Consider the following 14,999-nt stretch of genomic DNA (forward strand, 5'->3'; position numbering starts at 1 on the left):
TTAAAGTTTCAAAAATATTTACCAATTCCATAATTTCCTCTTTCTAGATTCCTATTAACTCCACCTTGGTTTGCCGCTAAATGTTAAAACATAAAGTTTTTGTGTTCATTATTAAATTCATTATCTTCCTCTTAATGATCAATAAAATCGTAAGAATCATTGTAATTTTAATGATTCTCAATATCACCATCATTATCTTTATTTAATTAAACTTTGTCGTCCTCGTCGTATCATCATCTATAATATAATTCCTATAGAAATGTTTAATTTTTAACGTCGTTTCGCCATTAGTAATTAGGCTTTGAAAGTGCTCGTTTTCTAGATGCACGCGGTCATAGGAGAAAGATCTCTTAAGGCCATTTTTCACACAGCGAAACTTTCGCGCGAAGCGAATTTTGTCGTCGATAAGCATACGCAGATAGAATATTTCTGGCAATTTTGCTGATTAAGCAATTCGCTGCAGCGAAAATGTTCAATCTGCGCATGCTTATCGACGAAAAAATTCTCTTCGCGCGAATACTTCGCTGTGCGAAAAATGGCCTTTAAACGAGTTAAAACTTTTTTCCTTTTGGAATTTTATTATTAGTTGAGATATATTACATAAAGAACCATATTAATATAAATAATCATCGTTAAGATCATATTATAATTGAAGTAAGTATAAAAAATAGTTATATATACAATTTTATTAGTTAAAGTAGAAAGGATTTAACTTTTTATTAGATAAAGTAGAAAAGATATAAAATTTTATTAGATAAAGTAGAATGGATTTAAAGTAGAAAGGATTTTAGTTTTTTAAATCGTATACATTTTGTTTGTTTTAGTTTTTCTTTTAGCAGTTTTATTTTTACAAGCAAAAAGCAACCCGTAATACGGGTTATGGTCGGTCTGTTACTAAATTTATAGTATTTTATTTTTAAAAAGGAAAATAGGGGTATGGATGTTATTTAAAGTTATACTAATGCTATTTCCTATAAAATGGTTATTACTAATTTGAAATTTCTGTGATGCTCTTAACTATATTTGTTCCTTTTTAGAAAGTTTAGAAAAATAAATTAAAATTTTGTGCCAACACTGACTTGGTATGTCACATGTTATTGTAGGTAAAGGTTAAATTTTGTTATAATGATTACAGTTCTCATGAAAAAAAAATAAAGAAGGTAAAGAGTATTGTTTGTAAATATATATTTTGTATCTTTTTAAATTTTCTGGCGTAATTTTAAAATTTTTGTTTGCACACGTTTATTGTTTGCATAAATGCTTTTTTGATATGTATGTGTATGTGGTAAAAAGTGCCTTATAGTTGTTTTATCAATGTGTTTTTATAACAATGTAAAGTTGTGTATGTGTTAATATGTGCTATATAATTGTTTCAAAAATGTAATTAAATATGTATATAAGGTATATATCTAATCTTGCAAAAAATATTTAAAAACATTTATTGTGTCTATAGTTGGTAGATATGTTTATTTTATGTTGTTTCCGTGTTTTCAAAGTGCTGTGATTTGGTAAACGTGTAGAGCAAGATTTGTTAACTTTGCCAACCAAGTGACGTACTTTTAACAGAGGGTTACACGATAGTGTTCAGTGTCAAACTAATACTGCTTTAGGTCTTGCTGTTTTCAAGCTTTTATTATCAAAAATTGTTCTAAAAATTCATAATAATGTATTTTATTTTAATGTTTTTTTGCGTTAAGTTGTTACTTAAGTTTGCTTATATATGAATGTTATCTTAATTGAGTTTTATATTACATATTATGTTAACATACATATAATATTAATACATATTACATTAACATACATATTATATTAACATACAATGTGTGCTTTTGGTTTGTGTTGTTGCTGTCATGTTTTTTGTTATCTTTTTAGTTAATTGACAATACGCTTGTCTTCATGTTGGTGTCTATTGATAAATATGGTAAATAGGTAATTTTCTCAAAAACACTGCTTTTAATTATTCACTAAAAGCCAATACAAATTGTTTTGCCAGATATACAATTTGTTTCATCTGAATTTGATTTTTTGTCTTTAGTGCTGTATACTACATTATTTTGCTATAAATATTTTGGAATCATGATGTTCCAGCATAAATGGCTATAAGTCGCTATAATTTCCCTTTGCATAATGAAGTTGCAGTTGTATTTGTTCGTGAAGACGGTGCACTACCTGCTTCCAGGGAAGATGTTATTTTCCCAAGAGGTCATCCTCTTAAAACTATATCAAGTTCGTCTGCCAACTTAGATCCTCTGGTTTATCCTCTGTTTTTTTCGAGGGCTGATGCAGGTTGGCATAATCAATTGGTTCACAACCCTGAACGTGCTGCATTTGTTAGAAATCATGTAACATTATCTCAGTATTACAATTATAAACTTTCAGTTAGACAATTTCTTTCTTCACTCTTATGACAAAAACCTGTTCCAGCAATATGCTGTTGCTCCGTATGTTAAAATTGAATGCCAGCGCCTTGCTTTCATCAGAAATAACCAAAACAAACAGAGAAGCGAGCAGTATGATGTCTTAGGCGATCATGTAAACAACCTTGGAAATGATCATAATGTTAGACCAGGGCGTGTTGTAGTTTTGCCATCAACTTATGTAGGAAGTCCTAGAGCTTTAAAAGAAAATTTTGAAGATGCTTTGGCTATAATTAAAAAAATATGGTTTACCAGATCTTTTTATTACTTTCACTTGCAACCCAAAACGGCGTGAGATAACTAAAAACTTATATCCAGGTCAGACAGCGCAAGAAAACTAAAAATTTATATACAGTTCATGATAGACCTGACTTGGTTATTCGAGTATTTAAATTCAAATTAAATAACCTTCTCATCGACTTTCTAAGCACGGTGTATTAGAGAAAGTTGTAACACATGTTCAGGTTATTGAGTTTCAAAAGCGTGGTTTGCCACATGTTCTTATTTTAGTTCATTTTGCAAAGGATGATAAGCTTGAAACAGCACAAGATATCAATAATTTAATTTCTGCAGAAAATCCAGATCCGATTGTTAATTGAGACCTTTATGACGTTGTTAAAACTTGCATGATTCACGGTCCATATGACATATTGAATCCAAATTCTCCCTGCATGAAAGATGGGGTGTGCAGCAAAAGCTATCCTAAAGAATTTAATGCTAACACAGTAGCAGTTCATAACGGTTATCCACGCTATAGACGTCGTGATAGTGGTTTGGTTATGAATATTAAAGGTAACAATGTTGATAACCACTGTGTGGTACCTTATAATCCATTGTTATCAAAGAAATATCAAGCTCACATTAATGTTGAAGCTTGCAAGTCTGTTAAGGCTGTTAAATATTTGTACAAAGACATAAACAAGGGTCACGACTGTGCCAATATTTTAATTAATGAACAAATTAATCTTGATGAAGTAAACACTTTTTTAGATTGTCGTTATGTTAGTGCGCCTCAAGCATTGTGGCAAATTTTTGAGTATCCAATAAGTCACATGTCACACACTATTATTCGCCTTAAAGTTCATCTACCTGAAAATGAATTAGTGTATTTTAGAGAAGGAGCAGAACAAATGGCTTTAGCAGGATGCGCATCACGTTGAGCTGCAGGATGCTCAACGTGATGCGCACCTTACGGCGTGGTTTAAATTGAATACTGAAGATGAAAGCTCTTTCATTGCTAACCGTATGCAGACAATCCTTATCACTTTATATTTGATGATAAACATTGTAAATTGAAGGTTAGACAAAAGGGTGGTAATAAGGTGATAGTAAGAATGTATAAAGGTAATCCAACTGAAGAATTGTTTTTTCTTAGACTGTTACTTTTGCAAGTAAAAGGAACAACATCTTGGGAGGATGTGCGTACTGTTAATGGTATTGTCCTTGAAACGTTTCGTGAAGCATGTGTTTTGAAAGGTTTGTTGCAAGATGACACTGAATGGCAGAATACTCTTTCTGAGGCGGTTTTAACACGTATGCCAAAGCAAATTAGACAGTTGTTTTCCATTATTTTGGCCTTTTGTGAACCTGACAATCCATTAAATCTCTGGAATACATACAAAGCTGTTATGACGGAAGATTTCATTCACCGCTCACTTCCACTTCTAATAGCTGAACAAGCTACTCTTCATCAAATTGAAAAAATTATTAATCAAAGTGGTAAAACGCTGGCTGATTACAATCTGCCTGTTATTGATGAGTTTTTAGGCTTAAATCTAGAAGATTTTGATGAAAATGTTCAATAATTTATTGACGAAGCCAATCGAAAGTTGGATGTGTAACAATGCTACTTAGAAATTTAGATCCCAAAGCTGGGTTATGCAATGGTACTCAAATGAAAGTTTGTGCTCTTCAAAATAATTATATTGATGCAGAGGTTTTGACAGGTGTTTCTGGTGGTAACCGGGTTTTTGTTCCTTGAGTTCAGTTGGCTCCATCAGGTTCTAATTTACATTTTGTTCTGAAAGGTTGTCAGTTTCCTAACAGATTGGCTTATTCAGTTTGGTTTGTTATTTTCGCTGGATTTTAGGATCAAGGGTGTATGTACTCTCTTGTTATGCGTTATTGTTGTGATGTTTTGTGTTGATATTCATTTTTAACAATACACACCTTCACGTTGGTTACTATTGCTAAAAATGAATAATAGGTAGTCTCATTATTAGAACTTGCTCCTTTTATTACTTACTAAAAGCCAAGACAACATTATGTTAAAAATGCAATAAATGTCTTAATTTGAATTTTTTTTTTTTTTGTTTTTTTTTTTTGTTTTAAGTGTTGTTAATCCTTTTGTACTGCGAAATAGACTTTACTTTCGTTTTCGATTAATGTTTATATTAACTGCCATTTCAAAATAGGTTATTATAATTAGGTAAATCGATTTTCAGTTTTTGTTTGGTGTTTTTTGTTGTTTTTGTTGTTGTTGTTGTTGTTGTTGTAATTATGGTATCATAATTCCATTTCTTTTTTCTTTAAGATTTACGATTGACGCATTTATCCGATTTATAAAAAAAAAAAATCATTACATTTTATTGTAAATTTTTGTCAGTTAAATGATATAAATATATGCAATTAGTTTAATCCAAGTCCTCATGATCCAGTCAGTTGTCCAATACCAACATCATCTACAGAATACAGAGTCAATGATACGGAGTCGGTGAAAGCCTCGAATTCGGCCACATTGGGCCCAAATTTCGACGTTGAGTTCATTTTTTTTTTATCGAATGCTAATTTAGTGATTTTTGATATTTTCCTTTTTATGTGAATTGAATTCTCTCTTGTGAGGAAATGTAATAAGTATATGAATGAAAAGTGTCTAGTGATAGTGACTGATTTACTGTGTATTAGATGTTTATAAACTGATGTAAATGAACGAATTGCTTGTTTAATTTAGTGTACTTAATTTGTAACTGTATGTTTATTAATGAGTTGTGTGTTTATTATGAGTTATACTATTCCTATATATTTGCTTTTTTTTTTTCAGTGAAAACAATGGCGTCTAGAGGCTGCATCAATTCACCAGACTTGTTTTGTTATGTGTGCGGCTATCTCACAGACAAAAGCCACCGATAGACATTTACACCATTTCTGAGAAAAGCCTATGAACTATACTTTGATTCAAAGGTTGACAGCGGCAAGTGATGGGCACCACAGTTCATTTGTTTGAAATGTGCATGCAACTTACGGGGTTGGATAAGAAAAGCTGAAAATAACAACCATCTGGCATTTGGAGTTCCTATGATATGGCGTGAGTCAAGCAACCACATCACTGACTGTTATTTCTGTTTGACAAATGTCACAGGTTTCTCATACAAGCCTCGTTCATCTGAGAAGTATCCAGATATTCCCTCGGTTTCAAAACCAAGTCCACATGATCCAGTCAGTTGTCCAATACCAACTTCACCTACAGAATACAGAGTTGATGATGCAACACAAGAAGATAGTTCGTCTTCCAGCAACATGGCAGACTCTGACTACAATCCTGATGATGATGAAATTCATTTGATTAATAATGATGATCTTTGCGACCTTGTACGGGACCTGGCACTAACAAAAGGTCAAGCTAAACTGCTAGGTTCACGTCTGAAAGAGTTTAATTTGCTATCACCTGGTGCAAGAACTTCACAATTTCGACATAGAAACAAAGAACTCGTGCAGTTCTTTGCAATGAGTGACAATATGTGCTACTGCACTGACATCCAAGGTCTTATGTCAAGCCTCGGTGTAGAACATAAGACTGAAGCATGGCGACTATTTATTGATTCCTCCAAGGCAAGTTTGAAGGCTGTATTATTACACAATGGAAACATGTATGCATCAATACCAGTTGGTTATTCTACTCATCTAAAAGAGACGTACGAAACCATGTCGCTACTTCTTAAAAAAATTTGCTATCGCGATTACAATTGGAATATGTGAGGTGATTTAAAAGTGATCACTATTCTCATGGGAATGCAGACAGGGTACACCAAGTACTGCTACTTTATCTGCCAGTGGGACAGCAGAGATAGGAAGCACCACTACATAATTAAGAATTGGCCCATTAGAGATAAAATGGAGCCAGGTAGTAAAAACGTCCTGCGTGTGCCATTGGTTGAGCATGAAAAAGTTCTTATGCCTCCACTTCATATAAGCTGGGGCTCATGAAAAACTTCGTGAAGGCACTAGACAAAAACTCAGATGCTTTTCGGTACCTATGCAACAAGTTTCCAGAGTTGAGTTATGCGAAAGTGAAAGAAGGTGTATTCATAGGTCCACAAATAAGGAAGATCATAGCAGACAGTCACTTCGAAGATTTACTAAGCAGAACTGAAAAAAAAGCATGGTTGGCATTTAAGTCTATTGTAGCCAATTTCTTTGGAAATAATAAATCTCCTGACTATGTAAATATTGTGCAGAAGTGCATTAGTGCGTACAAGTTAATGGGTTGTAACTTGTCCCTCAAGATTCATCTCCTCGTCTCACATCTTGACTTCTTTCCAGAAAACCTAGGTTCTGTTAGTGATGAACATGGTGAACGTTTCCATCAGGACATCTCGGTGATGGAATCACGCTATCAAGGCCGATGGAGTGCAGCAATGTTAGCCGACTATTGCTGGATGCTTCAGCGCAACATGCCAAATTGTCAGCACAAACGCAAGTCTACAGCCAAGAAATTCAAACCAAACTAACTTTTAATTTAAGGAACTTTACGTTATACCTATGTATTTTACAAGTGTATTATATCTTAAACTATGTGTATTTATGTTAAGATGAACGATGAAGACCTTTTAGCAGAATAATAAAATGTAAATGTAACACTGATCAACAAAAAAAAACTTTCGGAAAATATCTTGGAAACCAACACTTGCTTCAAAACAAGTAAGACATTTCAAGTTTTTCTATTTTATCCCCCAATAAATGTTGAATCGTATTAGTTTTTAGTTTATAATTAACGTTATTATTAACGCCATTGTCGTAATATTTATGATGATCATGTTCATGATTATCATGATCATGATTATCATCATCATCAACATCATCGTCATGATAATAATCATCACCATCATTAGTACCATCATCATCATCATCATCATCATCATCATCATCATCATCATCATCATCATCATCATCATCATCATTAACAGCATCATCATTATCATCATTACGATCATTATCATCATCATCATCATCTTCATCAACAATAATAACAACAAAAAAACTTAAAACTTTGTAAAACATTAAAAATATATACCATCTCCATTATTTCCTTTTCCTTGATTATAACTTGTTACACCTTGATTTCCAACTAATTGGTAAAACATAAAGTAATATGAAAAGTTATAACTTACAGTTTCGTTATTGTCATCCTCATGAAAGATAAATTCTTTCGAATAATTGTTATTTTCGTAATTCCTTACATCTCCATCGATATAGTCAAAATAGTCGACGTTGTAGTCCTCGAAAATGCTATTATCATTTTCATCATTATCATCATCATCATCAACTACCCCATCTCCACCAACATCATCATCATCATCATCATCATCATCATCATCATCAACTTCATCATCATCATCGTCATCATCATCATCATCATCATCATCATCATCATCATCATCATCATCTTCATCATCTTAATCATCAACAAATTTAAATTCATCATATATCATCATCATCATAACCTTTATTATCGCTATCGTCATAAATTAATATTCATTCATATCATCATATAATTACCATGAACAATATCATCATTAACATCTTCATCCTCAGCATCATCATAATCATCACCATCATCATAGTCAACATAATCATCATAAACATTACCATCATCATCATCATCATCATCATCATCATCATCATCATCATCATCATCATCATCATCATCATCATAAACATCGTTATCATTTATATCATGAACATCATCATTATAATCATCGTCATCATGAACATTATGATCTTTACAATTATGAATCTTATCATTTTGATGAACATCTACATGATCATCATCCTCATGATCAGTTTCATTATGATGGTCATTATCGTTATTATCATCATCATAAAAATAATAATCATAAAATCACCTTTTTATATAAATTCGTCATCATCATCTTCCATATCATAATTATCATCATCATCATCATCTTCATCATTATCATCATCATCATCATCATCACCTTAATTATCATCATCATCATTTTCATATTCATTATTTTCATCAACATCATTATCATCACCATCTTTATCATTATAATCATCATCTTCATCATTATCATCTCCATTAAAATAGTTTAACTAAGAAACAAAGGTCATCAAATATATTTACCATTTTCTTTCTCCTTGTTTTCGTGAATTCTGAGTTTTTCTATTTTATCCTCCACTAAATGTTGAATCGTAATAGTTTTTATTTTATAATTAACGTTATTATTACCGTCATCGTCGTCATGTTCGTGATAATCATATTCATGATTATCATGATCATCATCCTCTTCATCATCATCATCATCATCATCATCATCATCATCATCATCATCATCTTTATCATCATCATTATCTTCATCATTATCATCATCGTCATTATCATTATCTCTATCGTCATCATCACAAATATCGTCATTATCTTCTTAATTTTCATCATCCTCATCAATATCAACATCATAATAAAATAACTAAAATTCATGTTTTAAATATAGTTACCATCTGTAATTTTATTCGACATTTCCTTAGCTTTTTCATCTATATCTCTCAATACTAAATATTAAATATAATGATTTTATCATCATAACAGTCATTATCCTAAACGTCATCTCCGTTATCTTCTTTATCATCCTCATCATCATTATCATTATCATTCTCAGTCTCATTATCATCATCATCACCATCATTGTTACCATCAATATTATCATCGTCATCATCATCATCATCATCATCATCATCATCATCATCATCATCATCATCATCGTCATCATCATCATCATCATCATCATCATTATTATCATCATCATCATCATCATAATTGTCATCATCATCATCAACGTCGTCATCATAAACAAAATGAAAAATGTTTAACTAATGAACTTGTAAAGTTTCAAATATATTTACCATGTTTATTATTCTCTTCTATTTTATGTTTAATTTCTTCAGTTTTCTTCTCCACTAAATATTCAAAATATTGTTTTTATCATCATAATTGTTTTCATCATTTTATTCTTTATCATCAGTATCTTCTTCATAGAGTTTATCATCTTCATCATCTTATCATTAACTTCAATATCATTTTTTGATTTTTGTCTTCTTCATCATCGTCATCATCATCATCGTCATCATCATTGCTTTTATCATCATCATCATCATCATCATCATCATCATCATCATCATCATCATCATCATCATTACCCTCATCATAATCATCATTATAATCATCATTATCATCATCATCATAATTATTATCATCATTTTCTTCTTCTTCTTCAATATCATCATCAGCGTCTTCATCATCATTATCATCAATATCATCATCGTCAAAATCATTCTCATCATCATCATCATCATCATCATCATCATCAACATCGTCATCATCAACAGCATGAAGAAAGTTAACTAAAGAACTTGTAAAGTTTTTAATATATTTTATATTAAATATATTACATATTCTCCACTAAATATTCAAAATATTGTTTTTATCATCAACTTCTTCTTCAACATAAACATCAGCATCTTAATCCTAATCATTATCATCATCATTACAATTATTATCCTTATAATCTTCATTTCCATCATCCTCTTCAATGTCAACATCATCATCAACATCATCATAAAATAACTAAAAAGCATTTAATGTTTTAAATATAATTACCATTTGTAATTTTATCTGCTAATTCATTTCCTTTTCCATCTATTTGTCTCATTACTAAATATTAAAGGTACTGTTTTTATCATCATAATAATCGTTGTCCTAACTGTCATCTCAGTCATATTCGTTATCATCCTCATCATCAATATCATTATCATTCTCAGTCTAATCATCATCATCATCATCATCATCATCATCATCATCATCATCATCATCATCATCATCATCAATATCATCATCGTCATTATCATTATCATCATCATCATCATCATCAACGTCGTCATCATCAACAGCATGAAGAAAGTTTAACTAAAGAACTTGTAAAGTTTTAAATATATTTACCATGTCCATTATTTTCTTCTATCTTATGTTTAATTTCTTCATTTTGCTTCTCCACTAAATATTCAAAATATTGTTTTCATCATCATAATTGTTTTCATCATTTTCTTCTTTATCCTCAGTATCTTCTTCATAGGGTTTATTATCTTCATCATTCTTATCATTATCGTCATCATCATTTTTTGATTTTTGTCTTCATCATCATTGTCATCATCATTATCATCATCATCATCATCATCATCGTTATCATCTTCATCATCATCGTCATTATTATCGATTTCATCATCACCATCATCATCATCATCATCATCATCATCATCATCATCATCATCATCATCATCATCATCATCATCATCATCAATACCATCATCATTATCTTCATCATCATCATCATCATCATCATCATCATCATCATCATCGTCATCATTATTGTCATCATCAACATCATATCATCCCATCATCATCATCATCAAGATCATCATCCTAATATCATCATTATTATCATCATCATCGTCATCGTCATCTTCATTATTATCTTTTTCATAATTTTCATCTTTGTCAACATCGTCATCAGCTCCTTAATAAATGAACTAAAAGGCTTTTAAAGGTTCAAATATAATTACCATCTTTTAATATTGCCATTCCATCTTTCATAGCATTATTATTTTGAGACATTTCTAAATATTTAATATATAGTTTTTAAAGTTTTAATAATTATAATGTTAATTATCATCGTCGTAGTCTTCATTATCATCAACATCACATCATTCCATCATCATGATCATTAAGATCATCATCTTAATATCATCATTATCATCATCATCATTATATTCATCAACATCATTATCATTTTAATTATCACAACAGTAATTAAATGTTTTCTGTTAAACATTTTCCCCTTTTTTAATTTTTTTTAATTTACTAAAATGTTGAGTTTGATTTTGTTTAATTTGGATTAGGAAATATTCCCTAAAACAAACATTTATCAGGGATATGTTTTATTTTAAAATGCTCCTGAGAAGACAGTAATTTTCAGGAGCCTTTTAATCTGAATTTAATATATGATTATTTAAAACTATTTCCTCAAATATGAGGTTTTTTTTCAAACTAGGTCCGCAGATACATAAAATGCTGCTTTACACTTGTTATTAAGTGCTTTCATAAATCTTTCCACAGTCATTTTTGGGTACTCTAGAGAGAGAAACATTAAACGTTGATCGCTGTAGCTGAAGCAACATTTAGCATGCTGAGCTCCCCTTATTGAATTTATTCCTCGCACATCTATACCCAAATCTATGGCTTAGTCAATTTGGTTTGGAAAACTTGTACATCCCTTGACTAAATTGTCATAATGTTTAATTTCAACCGAAGATATGATTTCGGAATTGGATTCGCATTTTTTCGACTCTATAAGATTAGCGGCAGCCCCATATCTATGTTCTTTAATATTTCTGCAAAATTTTTTGTCTCTAACTTCGGGCGTGATGCATTTTAAATGTTCAACATTTCCGTCGTTGCATTGCCTCCGCTAAACTTCGCGAGAAGAATATGAGTGAGCCTGTACTCTTTAAGTTCCAATTCTTCTGCGAGAGACTTGATAAGATCTTTATGCTCTAATTTAGGTCTTGGAAAACTGAGATTCAATAGCGTACCTAAGTATATTAGTGAATTAAATTTTTTTAAAGAATGAACTTTTTAAAAGTAAGATACACAAAAAAAGTTGATCTTCAACATATTCTAAACTTTTGGGAAGACCGTTTATTGTAATTTTACGAATTAAACATATTCTTACCTTTTAAAGGCATGGCTAACACTTTGTTGATGTGCTCCTGATTTACATTTTTGCTACTATTTTTTCTAGCCTGATGTTTCCAGACCTTGCGAAAAATTTCGGAAGAATCATTGATATTCAAACTTTCAAGGGAGATTATCGCTTGTTGTGCTTAAAAGGAAATATGAAAAAAATTCTAAAAACTGATTTGCTAACCACTCTTTTGGAATAAGTTGGCTTTTACCTTGAACAAGGGAATCTTTTACCTTATGATCTTTATTGTTTCTTGTCTTATTTTTAAAATAATCTTGATTTTTTTCTTTTCTGGATTATAAAATTAAAATGAATTTGAAATGTAAAAAGTATGATGGTAGCTCAAAACTGTGTACAATAAAAAAGTGCGGTTCGAGAAAAGTTTAAGATTTATAGAGCATTTTATATCCTTAAGAATACATTGAGCGTTTATTAAACTTTGATGTCTTTTAAAAAAAACGAAACAACAAATTAAGCAACAAAATATTATGATTGTTCAAATAAAGTATATTATGCTAATAGAGCTATAAAAGTTGACAGACATCTGAAGTACTAGATGGATACACCTGTACAACTGCAATAATAATGAAATAGTCTCACAAATAAAATTATAACTTGGTTTTGCGATACAAACTAGAAATAACGGTATCAACACCTTGATAAAATGACAATAGTTCAACTATAAGAATTGCGACGATTTCATAGTTCAATTACAACTTTGACTAACGATTCGACACCAAATACAAACGCTTTGATAAATCAACGCATAACAACCAAAACTTGTTTTGAGAACCATCACTTAGAGATTGAATTTAAACATTTAATAAACATGTACAACAAAAAAGCACTTTGAGAATACTATTTCAAAAACATTTACGTGAAACATACACAAATACAAAAAGGAGATGTATAACAACTGATATAAAAACGAAGTTGGTCCACAAAACACACTTACACACTGACGGTAAGAACCCTACATGAAGTCATTCTCTCACAACACTCAAACGATGTTGATTACTTTAAACTGCACGGAACATTTTGTTGCAAAAAGTTAAAACTTAAAAGTTAAAAAACACTTCCATCGATTGTTTCGCTGGAGGCATCTACTTTATTCGTGTTTGAAAAGCTTTATTTTTACATCTAACTACTTTGTTATTTTCGAGACAGCTTGAAATGAAAAGATATTTCAGACTTTTTCTAATAAATATCAAAATCAAAGTCCAGTATCAAAATAGAAATCTCGAGTTGGCCTAATCTTTTTGTAAATTATGGACCGCAAACATAGCTGGGCACAAGGCAACAACCTATTGCCAATTATTAGTTTGAGAAATTTAATCAAGTTATCTGATGCTTATTTATTTGTCTTTGTAACGCAGTACTAACACTTTAAAGCTTTAATAATCTTTTTATCACATTGATGACTAACTAATGATGATTTAAAACTTAAATGCTGCGTTGGTAATTTCTACTATCAGAGAAAGTAATCCCCATTGTAAAGACTGTAAAATGTCCGTTGTCTCAAAAAAGCCAATAATAAATAACTATTGTTTGATTTTAGAAGTTAACAAATTGTATTCTTTTGCAGAGACCAGTCAGAATAAGTTAGTTTAAAGCTACTTTTAAAAGTGAAGCACACAAACAATGAAGCGCAATTAGTAGGAAGATCATCATCCTCACCATCCTCATCATACTCATCATCATCACCCTCATTATCCTCATCATCCACATCCTCATCCTCCTCATCCTTATCATCCTCATCATCCTCATCATCATTATCCTCCTCCTCCTTCTTATCATCATCATCATCATCATCATCATCATCATCATCATCATCATCATCATCATCATAAATAATTAAACTTCACTCAAGTAACAGTAATTTTAAATGAATAACTTTAGTTTTGAATTTTTTTATCTCTGGTTAACTTGGTAGTTTCTAATATGCTTATGGCCTATTGCTGCTACGTCGGTTACGCCGTCTTCAGGCCGACCGTTAAACTGTTGATGGAGAAGAAGAAATTAATTTTATTGTTACTGTACATAAACACCTACCTATATGCTTTCTTTCCCAGGTTCATGTTTGCATAAGTTCCTCAAAGTATTTAGTATTGATAGACTCTTTTTGGAGAATATATATACTTTTAAGTTTTAAACGCAGTTTTCCGAAAGATACCTTGATAAGCAATCGGAACATAGCAATATTTTCTTTCAACTTCCTTTATCATATCTCATCGCTGAAAAGTAGCTAATTCCCTTTAAACTGTTTCCACAATGCCTCTCCTAATTTTTGCTTCCTTTTAGTTAAGACTGCCATAGCCTAATATTGAGTTTTTTGATTATCACTGTTTATATGGTCAAGTTCATCTTCATTCAAGTTAAGGTGCCATTGAGGCAGTAAGATAATACCTGCTTCGACAGGTATTGAGAAAATTAATGGGGTTGCTTTGATAGTATCAGGCAGCAATATAAAAATATTATTCAGTATTCAGTTAGTGTATTTTGATAACAACTTGACAATGAAGCTTGAACATATTTGAACGAATTTGAT

At 31.1% G+C, this 14,999-nt stretch overlaps 2 protein-coding genes across 2 annotated transcripts in view; one reads left to right on the plus strand and one right to left on the minus strand.

Annotated features, from left to right (window-relative positions):
* Window positions 1–14,999, minus strand: part of LOC149877309 (uncharacterized) — a 318,348-nt gene that overhangs the window by 294,111 nt on the left and 9,238 nt on the right. The window contains exons 2-8 of the mRNA XM_090073817.1: window positions 12,440–12,589; window positions 11,271–11,324; window positions 10,651–10,704; window positions 10,312–10,365; window positions 9,558–9,611; window positions 9,153–9,206; window positions 8,782–8,835 (exon numbers count right to left, since the gene is read on the minus strand). Of these exons, the coding sequence (XP_089929943.1) occupies window positions 8,782–8,835; window positions 9,153–9,206; window positions 9,558–9,611; window positions 10,312–10,365; window positions 10,651–10,704; window positions 11,271–11,324; window positions 12,440–12,452 (337 nt within the window). The 5' untranslated portion in view covers window positions 12,453–12,589. The remainder of the gene's footprint in view (window positions 1–8,781; window positions 8,836–9,152; window positions 9,207–9,557; window positions 9,612–10,311; window positions 10,366–10,650; window positions 10,705–11,270; window positions 11,325–12,439; window positions 12,590–14,999) is intronic.
* LOC149877328 (uncharacterized) lies at window positions 1,860–7,335 on the plus strand. The gene has a single exon (XM_090073825.1). It carries the CDS (start codon window positions 3,752–3,754, stop codon window positions 4,220–4,222), a length of 471 nt encoding a protein of 156 aa, XP_089929951.1. The 5' UTR covers window positions 1,860–3,751; the 3' UTR covers window positions 4,223–7,335.

This window comes from Hydra viridissima, unplaced genomic scaffold (genome assembly GCF_058129835.1).
Source record: "Hydra viridissima isolate aposymbiotic clone 2 unplaced genomic scaffold, HvirCarnegie_v1 scaffold_16, whole genome shotgun sequence".
Classification (NCBI taxonomy): Eukaryota; Metazoa; Cnidaria; class Hydrozoa; order Anthoathecata; family Hydridae; genus Hydra; species Hydra viridissima.

Excerpts from the sequence above, each read along its gene's own strand:
- LOC149877328 (XM_090073825.1), top strand. The coding sequence starts at position 3,752 with ATGTATAAAGGTAATCCAACTGAAGAATTGTTTTTTCTTAGACTGTTA.